Here is a 19185-nt window from a genome sequence, read left to right as displayed (position 1 = left end):
TAAACCAACCAAATGAGCAAGATTGGCAGTAGCACCCTGGAATACAATGTTGTTACGTAACCGATAAAAAAAACTAAGTTGTAGCTAACCAAATCAAATACCCCGGAAGAATCTCTTTTGATTCTTAAATAAAATATATTTTTTTTAGATTTTATTTACCTCGCAACTGAATTCTAAATTATTAATGTTATTTTTTTAGGAAGAGAAAAGTTAATAACAATGATCACGCTAACTAGTGCCCTTGATATATTAATTAAAGAAATAAAAAAGATAATTTTTACATTGAAAATACTATTTTTTATATTTTAAAAATATTGCCTGTAAAATATTTTTTATATTTTAAAGATTTTATTTTTTATATTTTTTAAGTGTCAAGGTAATTTTACTATACTTAGAGTATCCACAATAGAGATACTGATTTTTTAGTACTTAACTGGGTCTCACGTAGGGGTGTGCATGGTTTAAAAACCACACCACACCAAACCATATTTATGGTTTTGGTTTAGAACCAAAATCATTTTAATGAAAAATTGGTTATTTTGCAAAACTAATTTGGATATGGTTTATAATCGGTTCGAAACCAATTTATAACCGGTTTATAATAAAAAATAGGTTATTTATTTATAACCGATTCATCTTAAATTTTATTTTTTTTTATTTTTTTTTTAAAAATGCATTATTATAACTTTTAATTCCTATATATTTAAACTTTTTTTTTTTACAATAATTAAGCCAATTTTTTTTTTGTTTAATTGATTAAAAGAACATATTTAATAATTATTGTTTATAAAAAAAACATAATTTTTCTTTAATTTTATGAATTATTGGTTTATAATCAATTCATAAAAGTTTTTTTTCTAAGCCCAAACATATTTCAAACTAAGCCCAACAAAACAGATTTTTTTAAGCCCAAAATAATTAAAATATAGATTTTTTTAAAAAATAAAACCATCAAAAATCTGTTTTTTATAATTATTTTTAAAATAAATAAATTTTGTTAAATAAAAAATAATTAAATATTAAAGGGTGGCTGACGGTGGCCGGCCGCCGGAACGCCGCCGCCAACCACCGCGCCGGTCACCGGAAGTTCGCCGGAGGTCGCCGGAAAATCGCCGTCCGCCGCCGTCCGCCGCCGGAGCTCCGCCGTACCGGCCGCCGGTGGTCCGGTGTTGACCACCGCGTTGACCAATTCCTCCACCACCTTATTAATTATTTATTTATTAAATTATATAATTAATTGAATTTGAAATTTTTTTTTTTTTCTAAAAAGAAACTATTGGGCTTTTTCCTTATTGGGCCTCAATTTAAAAACCAATTATAAAAAATTGGATATGGTTTAGAATTGGTTTTTTTGTTTTGGATTGGTGTGGTTTTTTTTTAAAATGGATTTGGTTATTAATTTTGGATATGGTTTGGTTAGTGATTTGGTTAAGGTTACTTGGATTTTTTGCACACCCCTAGTCTCACGTGTACACATCATTCATTTATAATTTTTTAATAGTAGTACCTAATAAGTACTCAATCTCTCCAACCCAACATCTCTTAAAAAGTCTAAAGAGGTCCCACCAAATAACACATCTCACCAATAACTATACATAATTATAAATGGGACTCACAAAAATCAAATAGGTACTAATGGTTATTGTAGAACCAGTACCTATTAGGTACTCATTTATGTTTTGCTCCAATGGGAATACCTATTAGGTACTGGTACTTAAAAAATAAATATCCACCATTAAAGATGGTCTTAGATTCTTTAAATAGAGTCTTGCATTAGTTAGCATTTTCCTAATAATTAAAAAATAAAGGAAAAAATAAAAAATTGAGATTCTAGTATTTAATCATAAAATAAAAAATTGATTTAACTTAAGACAACAAAAAATAGAAAAACTTAAGACTACTTTTTACATATAAAAAACATTGTCCGATTAATCTATTGAGGAATTATTTTTTTTTTGACAAGAATCTATTGAAGAATTAGTGCTACCGAGTGCACAAAAAACAGAAACTCTCATGTCACTATCAGAGATCTATTTGAGATATTTACGAACCATCCTTTGCAGCAAACAGTGACATTTCACACTTCATAGTTCACTCTCAATTTAAATACGAACTTTATTACAATCTCAGATTAGTTATCGCGCACCGAATTGCAAAAATAACTATGAGATATGAATCTACATAAGAGGGCCTAGATGTATGTAGGGTTGGGAATAGGTAAGGCGGCCCACAGGTGTTTGGCTTGTGTAAGTTTGTTCTGACCTTTTATTAAAAATATCAGGCTTAGCATTTGAATAGAGCCTGCTTGCATAAATAGGTTAGGCTCAGACTTATAGAAAAACCTACAAAGCCTGATAGGCCGGCCTATTTATATCTAATAATTATTATTTATATAATATTATTTTTATTTTTTTGACAAAGAAAAAGTATAGTATTTAGACATAATATTTCACGCAGTAAACAAATAGAAATTAGAAATCTTACCTCCATCTCTCATATTTGTTACTATTTTATTAGCTTTTAATTATTGCGCTAATCATTTTATTAACTTTTTCTTAATGTTGTAGAAATCATAAAAATTTAAATGTGAAATAGGATTTTAAGGCTGGTTTAGCCTATTTAAAAAGACTATATAGAGGCCTTTATATAACACAAACTTTTAAATAGGCTACAACGTCATGCCAGGCCAAAGAAAAAATATTTGATAGGTCGTAGACCAGGCTCAGGCCTGAAGAAAAATCGTAAGCTAGGCTCAGGCCTATCAAAGTCTGGCCTGGCCTGTTCCTAACCCTAACGGTACAATATAAGTCTATTTTAACTTAATTAAGATTCTTGCTTCGATTTCTGTCTTAGGCATATGACTAGCATTAAAAATTTTGGGTGATGAACCACTATATCTTGGACAATATACACAAGTGTTTTAAAAATATTTGTTTTTACGCTTTGGTTCGACTTCTTGAATCAATCTTTTACACTTACATAAATTTAACAAAAGATATTGGACAACTTAGACAAGTGTTAAAAAAATTCTATTTTTTGGGTACGAACTAAGTATCATCTGCATGTAATTGTAGAGACTATTCGCTCGAGCGAGATAGGACTGCAAAGGGTAGCAAAAAGTTGTGGAACCAGGAAAAAAAACACGGTGGGCCACAAAAAAGATTATAAAATATATTTTAAATATGAAAATTATATTGCATACAAAAATTTAAGTTATATTAAACACAAAGTTGATCATTAAAAAAGTTAATTATATGTCTTAAAATAATAATTAATCTACTTGTATCAAGTAATTTAAAAGAGAATTTCTACGAACTATGAATATTATGAATAGCTTATTATCCACTAAACTACACGTTCAATTCATTAGTTTTATGCGCAAACAAATATATAATATAAATATTTAATTTTATAAAACATACTATAGGAATTGTGTGAAAAAAAAATACTATAGATATTTCAGTAATTTTCTTTTTTGTGGTGGATAATCCCCGACTGCCCCCTCGTGATGACCCAACAGAAAGCTCTATCTTAAAAGAACACTACTGCATTTTTAGGGATGAATTCGAACTCAAAATCTTTGGTTAAGCTGGAAGAGATTTCTTACCATTTGCAAGTGGCCAGTTTGCGTTTCTCTTTGTTTCAACATGTTGGAATACATATATTTTTAGTCCTGAAAAATTATCATGCACTTAGTTTTAGTCTATATTGCTAATTCAACGTGTAATTTTTCGTAAGTTTGTTTAGAACATTATTAAAAATTCCTCCATAAAAAATTTGAACTCAAAATTTCGTTTTTTGATCATGATTTTCATTAGTTTTATCTTGAACTTTATCCGTTTAAAAAATTCATATTTAATTCATCTAATGTTAAAAAATTCTGAATTTTTGTAAATAAAATTTATATAATATTGTAAATATATCTATAAAAAATCATTCAAAAGTTTAAGAGTTTAATGATGATTTTAAACAAGTTTAGTTTCAGATGATGGGACCCTAAATTGACCAAGGACGGAACCAGAAAAAAGTAATGGGGATGGCAAAATTCTTTTTACTAAATAAATAACATTTATTTATTTATTTATATTCAAAATTGATAGAGTGGTATATCGATACAATACAAATTAAAAATCGCTAAAAATAAAAAAGACTGATTTGCGAACAAACTCATGATATTGATGTTAGTTACAGAACAATTTTAATGATTTACTATACGACTAAATTAGTGATAGTGCAAATGCGACTAGTAAAAATGATGTCACAACTTTGTTAAGAATTTTATAGACCAAATTAATTAATGAAAGATACCTTTAAAATTAAACTAATTGATAAAAAAATATTTGAAGACCAAAATAACTAACAAATTCGATCCAGAACCAAAATAACTAACCAAAAAGACAAATTTAGTTGCTATTTCATGTTCTTGTAATTTAAATACTAATATATTCAAGACTATTGTGACAACTTGAAGTACATTTAAGAATAAAATGAATATAGTTATCATATTTTTATTTATCTAAATTAAATCAATATCTTTTAATATCATACCAACATCTATAATATATGAGCAGGTTTCAATTAAAAGACGTGACATTTGATTACAATTATTCAAAGGGGGCGAATGCTATTTCTTTATATTTTTTGACAAGGGGCGGATGCTATTTCTATATAGCAGAATACCATCATTTACTATGTGAATGAGTGGCGACCGCCCCATTTCACATATACCTGGGTCCGTCCCTGAAATTGACCATCACACTACATCAAGACTATAATCTGCAAGATACAAGACACAACTCATATGTAGCCTCTTCTTTCTAATCTGAATGTCTAAATGCATAAGGACTTATACAGAGATAGTGTCCCAGTGTGGTACGCGGTGAGTGTGGGTGGTTAGGTTGGGCGTTGGTCTTGCCTGCAGATTTGTTTGGTCTGCTAGCAGTGTTTAGCTTGCTAGGGGAGTCGAATATGGTTAGGCTTGGCTTGATTTTGTATGGCATTTGATTGTGTGATACATTTGAAAAGCGCGTAATGATCTGATTTTCTCTAGGAAATTAGTAGATGTTGAGCAACTACTGGTTAAGGTTATTTTCTTCTTGTGGAAATGGTTCTTTGGTAAGAGTTTTAGTATCCTGTGCTCTTTTTATGAGTGGGTAGCAGAGCCTATTTTGTGTTGACTGACACCGATAGAGGCTTGTGTTGTTGGTTGGTCAATTTGTCCTAGCGCTTGGGTGGGGAGGGTGTTGGTTGTCCTGCCGCTACTTCCATCTGATTTGGACTGGTTCTTTTGGTATATCGGTTGGTGGTATCTCTTTAATCGGTTTCTCTTTATGTTTTTACTTGTTTCCTCTCTGTAACATTGTTCTTTGTTTTTAACTTGCTTGTCTATAGTGATTTTGTGGTTGTCTGTTTTGAGTTCCTTGATTTGCTTGATTGTTAACACTATCTGATGACCGTATATATAGGCCAAGGATCAATATATATTAGTTTACAATAGCTAGCTAACAAACCAGAAACAAATAACTTGATTACTTGCACTACAAGTAATCTGGCTAAGGGCATACCATTTGGGCTCACTACAGCCAAATCCTCCCCTAAACTGAGCTTATGCAACTCAGTTTAGTAAATGTGAGCTGCACATGTCAAGCTTGTTTTTTCAATTTACAAAGTGACTCGAGATTCGAAGGCTTGGTGAGTAGTAGCTGTAGTCGTCGTAGAATTCGAAGAAACAAGTTGTGTCCAAGAATGCGAAGAGTTCTTGAATTTCGCAAAGAAGAATCAATTTTTCTAAAGAATAACAATAGATTGTCACAATTACTAGTAGTAGTAGTAGTAGTAGTAAACAACTCTATTACATATTGTACCATTTAGAACATACATAACATATAGTCTTAAACATAATAGGCACAAGAAACATAATTGTCCATATAATAATACATTGTGGACATACACAAACCTAGTAGCTGCTAAATATAGTGGTAATTATTCAAGCATACAACTATATATGTAATAGACAAAGTTTTAATCACTTGGAAACCCACACAACATGATCTTGTGGGACAAAGTGACAAACTGGAACAGTTCCAGGTTCAAATTTAAGAACTTGAAAAGCCAAATGTTTAGGATTCCATTGTGAAGTATCAGTATGACAAACCGCAACAGCTTTAACTCTGTTACCATCAATACCTTCCAAAGGCACAGAGTAAGCTTTAGTTGCATCTGTTTTGTGACAGTAAAAAACTAAATAAGGATAATTCTCTTTGTGACACACAATAGTTTTGTTCTTATCACCCAATTTCTTCACTCCTTTTTCTATCACATATTCTTGTGACTCACTACTTTCTTTTTTCACTTCTGTTGAAACAACTTCAACATTTTTTCCGAGTTTCAAAATAGTGAAATCAACCATTGATTCCAATGATGTCACACAAAGCTTTTCTTCACCTTTGATACCTTTTTCTTCGCATTCGCTTATCGTGTTTTTCACAATTTCAGCTTCCTTTGATCCCTTCTTGATTGAAAACTTGTTGAGTATGTTTTCCAATTTATTTGATGAAAATGGTATGGAATTAGCAACCTCTCTAGGTAAGAATTTTGCTTCATTATTCGATGTGGTTTTTGAGAATTGTAAGTTCAATTTTGTTCCATGATGCAAGTCCTTTTCTAAGAAGAAAAGTGTTACATTTGGTTTATAATTTAATTGAGTCTCACTTGCAGGATAAAGGTAAAGAAATGGTAGAATAATGAATTTTCCAGCATTCACATCAGTGCCACCTCCTTTGTATCTTTTACTAACTGCAATATAGTGAATTGAAATAAATCAGAATATGTTCAATATTTTCATTTTACTTTGATTCATAAACATTTTTTAAAAAACTTTGTTCTTTAATGTTTCAACTTTTAAATACATTATGAGTCTATTTGTAGAATTAATTTGTAGTACAACTATAGCTTATAGCCTAGCTTTCTATGTATTCTTCAAATTGTCAACCTATTAAGGAGTATAAAATAAGGAGATTGTTGAGATGCATTCATGTGTAACTATAAACTAATATAATTGTGACTTCAATTGCAATTTTAACCTCCTAACTTTCATAAATTTGCGATTTTGGTCCATAAATTTTATAATATAGCACTTTTGGTCCATGATTTTAGCCTCCTGACCCATTGATTTTGACCAAGTCAACATGTATATGGACAGTGACTCACATACCGTGTCAGCATGAATTGTGGGTCACTTTCCACGTGACTTGCTAACGAGATATGTGAGTTATTGTCTATATATGCGTTAACTTGGTCAAAACTAGTGGAGGTCAACCTTTTGCAAAAATGGCTAAAGTTAGAGGTCAAAGTGTTATTATAAAAGTTAGAGCGTCAAAATCACAAGTTTGTGAAAATTCGAAGACTATCAAATATTATGGCTACGTTTGGCCCGACTTTTTTTAGATGGAAAAGTTACTTTAAGCTTAAAGTTAAAATTGAGAGCTTTAGAAATAAAGTTAAAGTTGTTTGGCAAATGTTATTTTTATTTTTTTGGTTTCAAATACTCCTTTCAATGTTGTAAGGTTTGTTGATATATATTTAAATAAAACCGAAACAAATTCTTACAAAAATTAATATATTAAAATAAATGTTATTTTATGTTGTCAAAAAAATAAATGTTATATGAAAAAAATTTAATTAATATATACTGTCAATGTTAAATTATTTTACACATGTGCCTAATAATATATTATTTTTCTTTTTTCAGAAATAATAATAATAATATATTATTTTGATGGAGTCTGGTGATTTATTTTGATGTACTGCACCCAATAATATACTATTAACACATCATATATTGTGTTTATGAACATGTAATTGTCAAATTTATTTATTAACGTGGTAACACATCATTTGATGCATATGTAAAATGATTTTACACTGATGATATATAGATATTAAACTAAGAAAAATTCATTAATTTTTCTTTTTTACAAAAAGTATTTTTGTTCTAATCTATTGTGGTTTATGGTTTAAAATAAATAGAAATAATTGACTCAAAAAATACAATAAATAGAAATCAATAAAAGAGTGGCAAGTGATAGAAATAAATAAATAGAAATTAAAAGAGTGGCACATAGAAAAAATGTAAGACATGTTCAGATAAGTTTAATATATGAGGAATGCTATATCCGACGAAACATTAATTCTTGAAATTTCGCGAAGTGTATTTATGTGAGTAGAAGAGAAAGATTTCATATAGTTCCAGATTTAGCGGAATTCAGCAGGTAGTGGTGTGAATAATTAATTACACTGTCGTGATTCTTTCGTGATAATTCCTTCGTTATATTTAGCATTTTTGTTAATTATATATATAAAAATAATATATATGACCAAAAATACCGTAAAACTATATAAACATTGGCTGGTAGGATTCGAACACCATATAAATGCCAGAAGTTATTTTAAAGTTGGTTTTAACAACTTCTACTTTTGTTAAGTTTTGTACATAAAATATAAGTTGCTTAATTTGTCAAGGACTTTGCAAAAATTCTGTTTGGCCCTCCTTTTTTTTTAAGGAGAAAATAAGAAGAAAAAAAGTGTGGCCAAACAGGCTCTATATATGCTCCCATTCTTGTTGATAGAGCTTGAAATTAAACATGTGGAAGTAAAATTATATGTATATATAGACATCAAATTTAGATTTTAGAGTAAGATACTGACCAGGGTGTAGGAGATTAGTGATTGATTTTGGCATTGGAGTGTTGGGAAGCATGGATTTCCAATAAAGTTGAGGTGGTAATATTGCATCATTTGTTCCCACTAGCACAAGCTACATTTGAGAATATATTAATAACATTAGAAATCAATATTCTTACAAGCAAAAATAAAATATTAGTTATTAAATATATGATCTCACCATGAGAAAAGTAATCAAGTGAAGGAGATGAAACTCCATATAAGTTATGTGAAGCCAAAAGTCTAAAGAAGAAAATGCTAGTCTTATGGAAGTAATGTTTAAGAGAAGATGGAATGAAAAATAGAGGTGTATGCAGGCCTTATATATAAAGAGCCCACGTTAGTTTAATATTATAAAAATATAGTTATTTTTTTATATTTTAGTTATATTTGTGTGTAAAAGCTAAAAAATCATTTTTGGAAAAGGATATATTTTTAATAAAAGAGCAAGAAATATAAAATCAATTTTTTAAAATCTGTGGAGCTGATAGAATTCAATGCCATTAAACTCCAAGCGGTCAATGACTCAAATTAAGTATTCGGATCGGCGAAACTCACATTAAGAATACACTAACCGACAATAAGTTTCATCAAAAGATGAATTATTTGAGAAAATTTGAATTCAATTTTTAACTAAAATATTTTTTTAAATTTTATTTATCTATTTCTTTAAAAACTAGAAAATTAAATAAAAAAATAGAATTGACTAACCGACATCCATGGAATTCAAATCTGGTATTTAACGATAAAATATAAAAGGGAAATGTTAGCTAGTGCTCCTACGACAATAGTTAAGAAAAATAGGTAATATTTTCTTTTGCCAAAATTAAAAGAAAAATAATAACAATGGACTCCGGAATACTTTTATAAGGATTTTAAATAGAAAATTTTTTAGCTTAATTTATTTAGCAAACAGTGACATTTCACACTTCATACTAGCTCATAGTTATTACAATCAGATTATTTATTGCGCACCGAATTGTACAATGAGACATGAACCAACATCTCTAAAATTAAGTATGCACGGTTTGCAGAATCTCGGTTCAAGTGCCAAGTTTTAGTCTTCTTAAGCATGTAGTTAGGGATTCGATTTCTAATTTATGCGTATAAAAAAATTCATTTGGGAGGAAAGAACTCTCTTTGTATGTCCCACAGATTTTCCGACAAAGATTAGTCATCACTAACCTAACGATGGTGAAAACTTCATATGTTATAAATGTTAGAGAATCTCTAATAAGAATATCATAGAAGGTTTTTAACAATAAAATATTGACTTTCATATGTCATACTCCCTCTGTCTTTAATTATAGAAATCTTTAAAAAAAAAGTTTGTTCCTAAAGACTCTCTACAAATTTTTAGATGCAATTATTACTCATTTTTTAAATATATCCCTTATTAACACACCACCAACCTGAATTGAAATATAAAAAAATAGCATTGAATGTATTATATATAAATGGTAAATTAGTAAAAAGTCTCACACTGCCACATACGTCAAAACAAAATTATTACTTTAAAAGCTTTTTTAATACGCGTGTTTTTGTTAGGAGTTCCTATTAAGATTTGAATTTCATAGGTTTTGTGAAAGTTGCTTAATTAACATACCTCAAACTAAGTACCATAAAATTAAAATATCAAGTTCATGCATTCAAATGTGTAAAAATGAAAAAAAAATATGAAATATGGTAGAAAGAGAAACGGTATTTGTGAATTAAGCAACTTAGGGAACTTAGGATGAAATCACTTATTAGAATAGAAAATTTAAGAATATCGTAAAATTGAGTTGGCACGTGAGCTGAGTGTTAAGAGTCTCACATCGGTTGAGAGATGGCCTGACTAAGTGTTTATATACTAGAGGCAATCCTCACCTTACAAGCCGGTTTTGTAAGGATGAGTTAAGTCCAATACTCATTTTTAAGACTGAGCCCACTTAAAATCATAAAGTGATTGCCTTAAACTTCTTCTATTGGAGATGACAATATTTTCTTTTTATCGATAATCTTGGAGATGACAATAAAATAGTGTCGACTTCTCTACCCTCATATAAATCGAGCACATATGGTCTATGCTGATGTGGCATGATGTGGCACCAATGAAATTCATCCACATGTATTTAAGTCAAACATAAATAATATTTTACCAAAAAGTAATTTTGACTACTTTTATTTTCAATTAATTATATTTTACGTTACTAATTTTCTTTAATTATATTTTAGGCTATTTGTGTAAACGCTTCACGTTGACAAACTCCTAGTTATGGTTATTTTCTCATCGTGGAAATGGTTCTTTGGTAAAAATTCCTGTATTTCGTGCTCTTTTTATGAGTGAATATATCTAAAAATGGTTTTTCCACGTTTTTATGAGTGAATATTCCAGTTGGTCAATTCGTCTTAGCGCATGGGTAGATAAAATCGTGAAGTAATTAATGAAGAGAAGGCGGTTAATTCTTATGGATCAAGAAAATATGAGTCCTTACAGAGCACCAAAGAGTAACAATTCCACAAACTCCAAACACAAATCTATCGATATAGATAGTAAAACTAAGATCTCATCAAGCACCAAATTACAAAATGCCAAGCTTGTCTTTCAATTTACGAAATGACTCAAGATTCAAAGGCGCGCCTAGTGATTAGTAGCAGTTGTAGTCGTCGTAGAATGCAAAGAAACCAGTTATATATGTCCAAGAATGCAAAAGAGTTCTGGAATTTCGCAAAGAAAAATCAATTTTTCTAGAGATCGAATAAAAATAGATTTGGCTAAATTGCACTTTTGGCCCCCTATGTTTCAGAAACTTGCAATTTTAGCCCCTTATGTTTCAAAATAGCAGTTTTAGCCCCCTATGTTTACCCCCTTTTGCAAAAGGTCAATTTTGACCAAGTCAATGCTGATGTGGCAAGTCACTTAAGTGACTCAGATGCCACATCAGCTATTTGTCACTTATTATTTTTTTAAAAAAATAAAAAAAATAAAAAAGAAAAAAAAGAGGAAAAGTCACGTGAGGTGTGACTATCACCCGTAACAGTAGCAAGATAATCACATATAACCAAAAAAAGAGGAAAATTGAAGACAATCACATATAACCAAAAATAACAAAAGATGTTTTCCTGTGATATTCCATTTTCTCAAATCCAAATCCTATCGATGATTTCGTTCTTTCTTCCTTTGATTTCGCAAATAATTACGTTTTTAAATCCTATATCCAAATCAAAAGTTGTGTTTTGTTCTCTCTTGTTTGATTTTAATTTTGAACCCTAAAGTTCAGCCGTTTGATTTTGTTTTGAAGATGAAGACTGTAATTGGTGCAACACTTGAAGGTTCAAGTAACATGAAGAAGATTCCTGACAAATATGTCTTAAAGTAAGTGTTCTTTTATCTATATACTATGACTTCTTTGGTTTGTGATTTAAATATGGTGGGTGGAAAAATATTAAAGTGTTGCTAACCATGAATTTCTCTGATACCTTTCTCTGATTCCTTTGATACACCCATTTTCCTTGATACCTTTCTCTGATTCTTTCAATGTATGCTGGTGTGCACTCTTCTGTTAGTCCAGAACATTCACATATTGCAAATTCAACTTCATTTTGTGAGACTAGTGTGCTTGTTGATGATTGAGTTGTTTTGTTATTTAAATATGTTTTCTTTATTTCTTCATTATATTTTATTTAGGGAAACTGAGGCTCACATGCTAAAGATAAAATTTCACTACAACGGTTACTTTGTTTCTGACCCTGAAACAACATATAAAAAAGGGAAATCTTATGAGTTAAAAAAGGGTTTGGACATAGACCAGATTAACATAATTGATTTGGGGAAACAAGTAAAAGAACTATTAGGTGTGACAGGGGAATTTAAGCTATGGTATGGGAAACCAGAGAATGATTTGAGTGATGGTCTTAGGTTGCTGGGAACTGATAGAGATGTCATTAGGTTCATAAATGAGTTTAAGGGACATCCAATTGCTGATTTATATGTAGAAACCACAAGTGCAAATTTTATTGACCATAGGTATGACACTGATGTTGATGAAGAAGAGATAGAAATAGGTTCTAATGAAGACAACAGTGATCCTGAGTATGTAGATGAAGAATGTATTGAAGGAGATGGTGATGGTTCTGACTCTGTGTCACTAGATGATAGTGACTATGATGAGAATTGGGAATGGACTTCTGTTCTGCCTTATGAAACTTTGAATCCCACTGATGCAAGGAACCATGGTGAGAATGTTAATCTGAGTCTTACAGTTGCAGCTGAATCATCAAGGAACCCTAAAGCAACAACATGGTCTGATTTTGAAGATGAAGATGGTGACTCTTCGGATCTACAGAGCCCAATATCAAGTGAAGATGAAAGTGGTGAGAAACATTATCCTAAGTTTAAATTGAATGATAATGATGAGCAAGTTAAATTTGAGGAAGGGCAAATATTTGCATCTGCTCAGTTAATTAGGACTGCTGTGAAAGAATATGGTATGCAAAGTAGGAAAAATGTATGGCTTAAGAAGAATGAGAGCACAAGACTTGTGGTTAAGTGTATGCCAGGTTGCTCATTCCATATGAGGTTTAGTAAGGCTGCATCAAAGAACTACTTTAAACTTGCTGTACTTAAGGCTGTTCATACTTGTCATAGGATTAATAAAAATAGACAGTGTAGAACAAAATGGTTGGCCAAGAAGTTGATCCATGTTTTGAAGCATGCACCCGATATGAAATTGAAGGCTTTACAAGAGGACTGCAAAAATAAGTGGGGTGTCATGTTAAGCAAATTTCAAGTTTATAGAGCAAAGGTCAAGGCATTAGATATGATACAAGGTGCTATTTCAGAACAATATAAACATCTGAGGAATTATGCAGAGGAATTGTGTACAAGTAATCCTGGTAGTACAGTGATAATCAAGACTACACTTGGAGTTGATGGACCTGTTTTTGAAAGGATGTATGTTTGCTTCTATGCTTGCAAAAGAGCATTTGTTACAAGTTGCAGACCTCTAATAGGACTTGATGGTTGCTTCCTTAAAGGAACATATGGAGGTCAATTGTTGACAGCTGTTGGAAAAGATGGTAATAATCAAATGATGCCAATTGCATTTGCTGTTGTAGAAGCTGAAACAAAAGATTCTTGGTCTTGGTTCATTGACCTCTTACTGGAGGATTTAAATGGTTTGCAATATAAGAAATGGTCTTTCATATCTGACCAACAAAAGGTATGAATTTGTTTGATTTGCAATTTTGTTATATTACGTTTGAATCATTTTATTAGTTACAATTTGTTTGATTTTTTCAGGGGTTGGTTCCTACTATAGCTAGCACTTCAGATTATGTTGAACATAGGCTGTGTGTGAAACACTTGTATGGTAATTGGAGGAAGAAATATCCAGGAGATGAATTGAAGGAGGCACTTTGGGCTGCAGCCAGATCCACTACTATGCCAGAGTTTACTAGAGCTATGAATAATTTGAAAAAACTCAATGAGGCTGCATGGAAAGATATGAATGATTTACCACCTAGTATGTGGACTAGGGCAGCATTTTTCAAACCATGAATTATTGGAAGTGTATTCAACAATTATGTTTACTGGTGATGGTGATGTAATTAAGAAAATTTTAAAAATAAAGTGAAATGAAATATGATAAGAATTGAGGACTTAATGTAGAAATGAAATGTAAGTGCATGATTTGTGAAATTAAGTTGCAAATATTTAATAACTCTGATTAATAACCTCACGTGACTTTTCCTCTTTTTTTTTCTTTTTTTTTTTTAAAAAATAAAATAATAAGTGACAAAAAGCTGATGTGGCATCTGAGTCACTTAAGTGACTTGCCACATCAGCGTTGACTTGGTCAAAATTGACCTTTTGCAAAAGGGGGTAAACATAGGGGGCTAAAACTGCTATTTTGAAACATAGGGGGCCAAAATTGCAAGTTTCTGAAACATAGGGGGCCAAAAGTACAATTTAGCCAATAGATTTTCACAATTAGTAGTAGTAGTAAACAACTTTATTACATATATTGTATTCCATATATATATAACATAGTCCATATAATATTTAGCATATGTACTATATATGTAATTAGCATGCTAAATATATTGGTTATTATTCAAACATACAACAACTATATATATGTAATTGGCATTGTTTTAATTACTTGGAAACCCAAACAACATGATTTTGTGGGGGAAGGTGACAAATTGGAACAGTTCCAGGTTCAACTTTAAGCACTTGAAAAGCCAAATGTTTAGGATTCCATTGTGAAGTATCAGTGTGACAAACAGCAACAGTTTTAACTCTGTTTCCATCAACACCTTCCAAAGACACAGAGTAAACTTCAGTTGTATATGTTTTATGACAGTAAAAAACTGCATAAGGGTAATTCTCTTTGTGACACACAATAGTTTTGTTCTTATCTCCCAATTTCTTCACTCCTTTTTCTATCACATATTCTTGGAACTCGTTACTTTCTTTTTTCACTTCAGTTGAAATAGCTTCAACATTTTTTCCAAGTTTTGAAGTAGTGAAATCAACCATTGACTCTAATGATGTTACACAAAGTTTTTCCTCTCCTTTAATACCCTTTGATTCACACTCATTGATTGTTTTTTTCACAATTTTATATTCCTTTGTTCCTTTCTTGATGGATAATTTATGAAGGATGTTTTCCATTTTGTTTGATGAAAATGGTATTGAATCAGCAACCTCTTTAGGCAAGAATTTTGCTACATTATTGTTTGAGGTTGTTTTGGGGAATATCATGCTCAATTTTTTACCATCATGCAAATCCTTTTTCAAGAAGAAGTTACCTAAATTTGATATATTATGCTCAACTTTTTCAGGATAAACATAGTAAACATTAAATTCAACACCGTCAGCATCATTGATCCAAGTCGCTTTTCCTTCACTCCAATATTCAGCTTCAGTAAAAAAATAGTAAATTAGTAAAAACACATAAATTGTTAATTTTGATCCGTCTCAATAATGGTTAATTTTTTATACCACATAATCTTGATCTATTTTAACAACATATCAAACGAATTTAGATTTTATAAAATTTAATATGAAGTATTTATATGAAATAAACTTTCAATCCAACGATAAATTTTGTATTCGTTAAAGTGTTATTGAAAATATTACACCGGTGTAAATTTTTTTGATATGTATATTTGATATTGCAATTATTATATATATATATATATATATATATATATATATATATATATATATATATATATATGGGGTTTTCTAACTTATACCCTAGTTAGGTCTAAGTTAGCAAGGTGCACCTTTTGAGTTGGACAAAAATACCCATTTTTTTTTTTTTTGAAACAATAGAGCAACTGGGGCATGTATGTAATTTGCATCATAAAAATACCTTTTTTTTTTTTTTTTTGAAACAATAGAACAACTATTACATTTTTTAAATTTCTTCCAAATTTCGACCTAATTTTACGTGCGAATCGAACGCCGATTTCAAAAACTAATACCGGAAACCTTTGTAAAATTGAAAAACGATCAAAATCCATATAAGGAACGTCGAGTTTCGTTGAGTATTGAGGGAGATCGAACCGGGTCAAAAACCGGGTCGCACGACCCGTCTCTGCATAAAACGGGTGGGAGGGACGATGAACAGTGCGCGTCGCCCACGCCCACTCTCACCGGAGGCGCGTGGGGGCGCGTGCGGCCTCAGGGAGGCTCTATTTTTTTTTTATTTTTTCATAATAAAATAGTAGATAATATTCTGGAAATTTTGGTATATTGTATGAAATTTTTGGAGACCCGAAACTATTTTTAATTAATTAAATGAGTAAAAAGGTAATTAAAAATATTATAATTCCATAAAAAATTTCCAAAATTTTATGTAAAGTACTATGAATTATTTAGAACCCTCTTGTGTACCTCACTCTCCCTAGTTCAAGTCATGAAATTATTTTCACAAATTCCGCTGATTATTTAAAACCATTTAACAAATAATAATAATAATTTCATAGATTTGTACTCTGAAACCAATTGTTTTTTTATTTGTTTCTAATAAAATATTAGATAATATTCTGGAACTTTTGGTATATTTTATGAAATTTTTTGAGACCTGAAACTATTTTTCGTTAATTAAATGAGATAAAACGGTAATTAAAAACTATTGTTTGCTTCTGAAACCATTTAGCTGGAAGAATGGTTTCAGAGAGTTATACTGTGAAACCATTCTAGCAGTAAAATGGTTTCAGAAGCAAACAATTAAAAATCAACTCCCCTGAAACCATTCTATCAGTGAAATGGTTTCAAAGTACAACGCTCTGAAACCATTGTACCAGCTAAATGGTTTCAGAATGGTTTCAGAAGCAAACAATTAAGAAATTACTCACTGAAACCATTCTACCAGTAAAATAGTTTCAGAGAGTTATACTGTGAAATCATTCTACCAGCTAAATGGTTTCACAGTATTATATAAAGATAATTAAAGGTAGTGAAAAATTGAGTTTTTTTTTTTGTGTCCAAATCAAACAAACCAAGTCTCTATTTGTAGACAAAAAAAAATTATGAATTTTGGAATAAAAATAAAAAAATAAAAAATTAATTTACAACGAAATAATTGAGTTTAAAGTATTAAATGAAAAAAAAAAACACGCCAACCACCCAGCAGTTGACACGTGTCCTGCTTTTTTAAAATGAAATTTTCTCTCTCCAGGCGCAGATCTAGTGTGGTGCACGCGCTGGCTTATCATGGAGATGGATGATCTGGACTGTCTGATTGATCCGACAGCCATGATGAGATCATCTCTTGGCCGTCTGATGGAAATCAACGGTCTGTAACGGTGGTCCTGCGGTAGCGCGCGACACTAGATCAGCGCCAATATGTTTTTTTTTTTTTTTTAAAAAAGAAAGGGTATTTTTGTCCAACTCAAAAGGTGCACATTGCTAATTTAGACCCAACTGGGTCTAAATTAACAGCCCCCTATATATATATATGAGATGAGATGAGATGATTTAGATGAGATGATTGATTAGTCTGTTTTAGTTTTTTAAAATTTGAACCATTAACAAATGGGGAGCTTCTACGGTACTTCTATCAAATTTCAATGTATCGGTATATTAGATTAAATAATTATTAAATTAACGATTATTTTATGTATCAAAATACTATTTGTCGATTATTGTATTTCATAAATGATGATTTCATAATAAAAAAAACATGATTTCGTTGTTTTATAAGCATTATGCTAACATTTTTATATTTTTTCATTAAAAAATTCAATAATAACTATTATTAGTGATAAAAAATTCACAAAAATATAAATTTTTATTTTTTTACAAATTTGATAAATAGTATTTGGTTATTATAATATTTTAAATAATAGAAAAATGATTTCTTTCGAAAAAATATTCATTTATCTAGTAATTTAGTGATATATTGTACCAGTACATTGAAATTTGATAGATGTTCTATAGAATTTCCCTAACAAATGACATATAATTTTTTTTTTTTTATATTTGATGTAACATTATTCAAACTTGAAGTATACATCAATCTCTCCACCCTGCCCTTCCTCTTTAAAGTCCCTAAAATTTGTAATATTTTTTATATTTAAATAAATTAATTATTTTATAAAATTAATTTTAAAAATAATTAAAAAATCACAAAATAATAATTTTAATAATTCATATTTTCATTGAACATTAATCCGTGCATAAATTATATATATATAGACATCAAATTTAGGGTATGATACTGACCAACTGGCCGTAAGAGATTAGTGATGGCTTTTGGCATTGTAGTGTTGGGAAGCATTGATTTCCAATAAAGTTGAGGAGGTAACGTTGCAGCATTAGTTACCACAAGCTACATAATATTTGAAAATATATTTTTAACATTAGTAATCAATAATATTAAAAAAAAAAAATCAACAAAATTTATTCAAAATAAAAAATATATGCCAAGCACAAGAACTATCTTGGACATTTCGAAATTAATTAAAGTGGTTGAGTTATATATGGAGTTTGAAGCTGATCATACCATGAGAAAAGTAATGATGTGAAAGACATAAAACTCCATATTTGATAAGTGAAGATAAGATGGAATGAAAAACAAAGTGCATGCAGCCTTATTTATAGATGTTGTGTATGATGTGCAAGTGCAAGTGCAACACTTAAGCCTATACGTAAACCTTCTCAATGAACATACATTGCAAATAAGGAATTTCGTATACAAGACTAATAATTAACCATTTAAAAAAGATATAAATGACCAAAGCAAATATTTAGTAAAAGATAAATGATGAAAAATTTATTTAAGCCAAAAATAAACCCTTGAGTATAAAAGAGTTTTATAAAATACTCAGAGAAATGCAAAATGGGGCAAACGTGAGGGGCTAAAATTGTTCATTTGAAACTAAAGAGACAAAAATCGCATAATTAAGAAACGTTGCAATTTATAGCCTGAATAAAAAGATTACATTTTTTTTTGTTGCTAAAAA

At 30.2% G+C, this 19185-nt stretch overlaps 3 protein-coding genes across 3 annotated transcripts; 1 reads left to right on the top strand and 2 right to left on the bottom strand.

Annotated features, from left to right (window-relative positions):
• Positions 1 to 6025: 6025 nt before the first annotated feature.
• Positions 6026 to 8941, bottom strand: LOC123905444 (BURP domain protein RD22-like). The gene is made up of 4 exons (XM_045955038.1): positions 8903 to 8941; positions 8675 to 8815; positions 7083 to 7089; positions 6026 to 6795 (listed from the first exon to the last, which is right to left on the bottom strand). Exons 1-4 carry the CDS (start codon positions 8939 to 8941, stop codon positions 6026 to 6028), a joined length of 957 nt encoding a protein of 318 aa, XP_045810994.1.
• Positions 8942 to 11611: 2670 nt separating this feature from the next.
• Positions 11612 to 14263, top strand: LOC123893517. Its single transcript, XM_045943251.1, has 3 exons — positions 11612 to 12079; positions 12392 to 13925; positions 14006 to 14263. The coding sequence occupies exons 1-3, from the start codon at positions 12006 to 12008 to the stop codon at positions 14261 to 14263; spliced, it is 1866 nt and encodes a 621-aa protein (XP_045799207.1). The 5' UTR covers positions 11612 to 12005.
• A 600-nt stretch (positions 14264 to 14863) lies between these two features.
• LOC123905434 (BURP domain protein RD22-like) lies at positions 14864 to 18764 on the bottom strand. Its single transcript, XM_045955030.1, has 3 exons — positions 18726 to 18764; positions 18446 to 18551; positions 14864 to 15630 (listed from the first exon to the last, which is right to left on the bottom strand). The coding sequence occupies exons 1-3, from the start codon at positions 18762 to 18764 to the stop codon at positions 14864 to 14866; spliced, it is 912 nt and encodes a 303-aa protein (XP_045810986.1).
• Between the last annotated feature and the right edge of the window lie 421 nt (positions 18765 to 19185).

Source organism: Trifolium pratense, linkage group LG1 (genome assembly GCF_020283565.1).
Source record: "Trifolium pratense cultivar HEN17-A07 linkage group LG1, ARS_RC_1.1, whole genome shotgun sequence".
Lineage (NCBI taxonomy): Eukaryota > Viridiplantae > Streptophyta > Magnoliopsida > Fabales > Fabaceae > Trifolium > Trifolium pratense.
The sequence above is the reverse complement of the archived record's forward strand: the minus strand, read 5'-3'. Positions and strand labels throughout refer to the sequence as shown.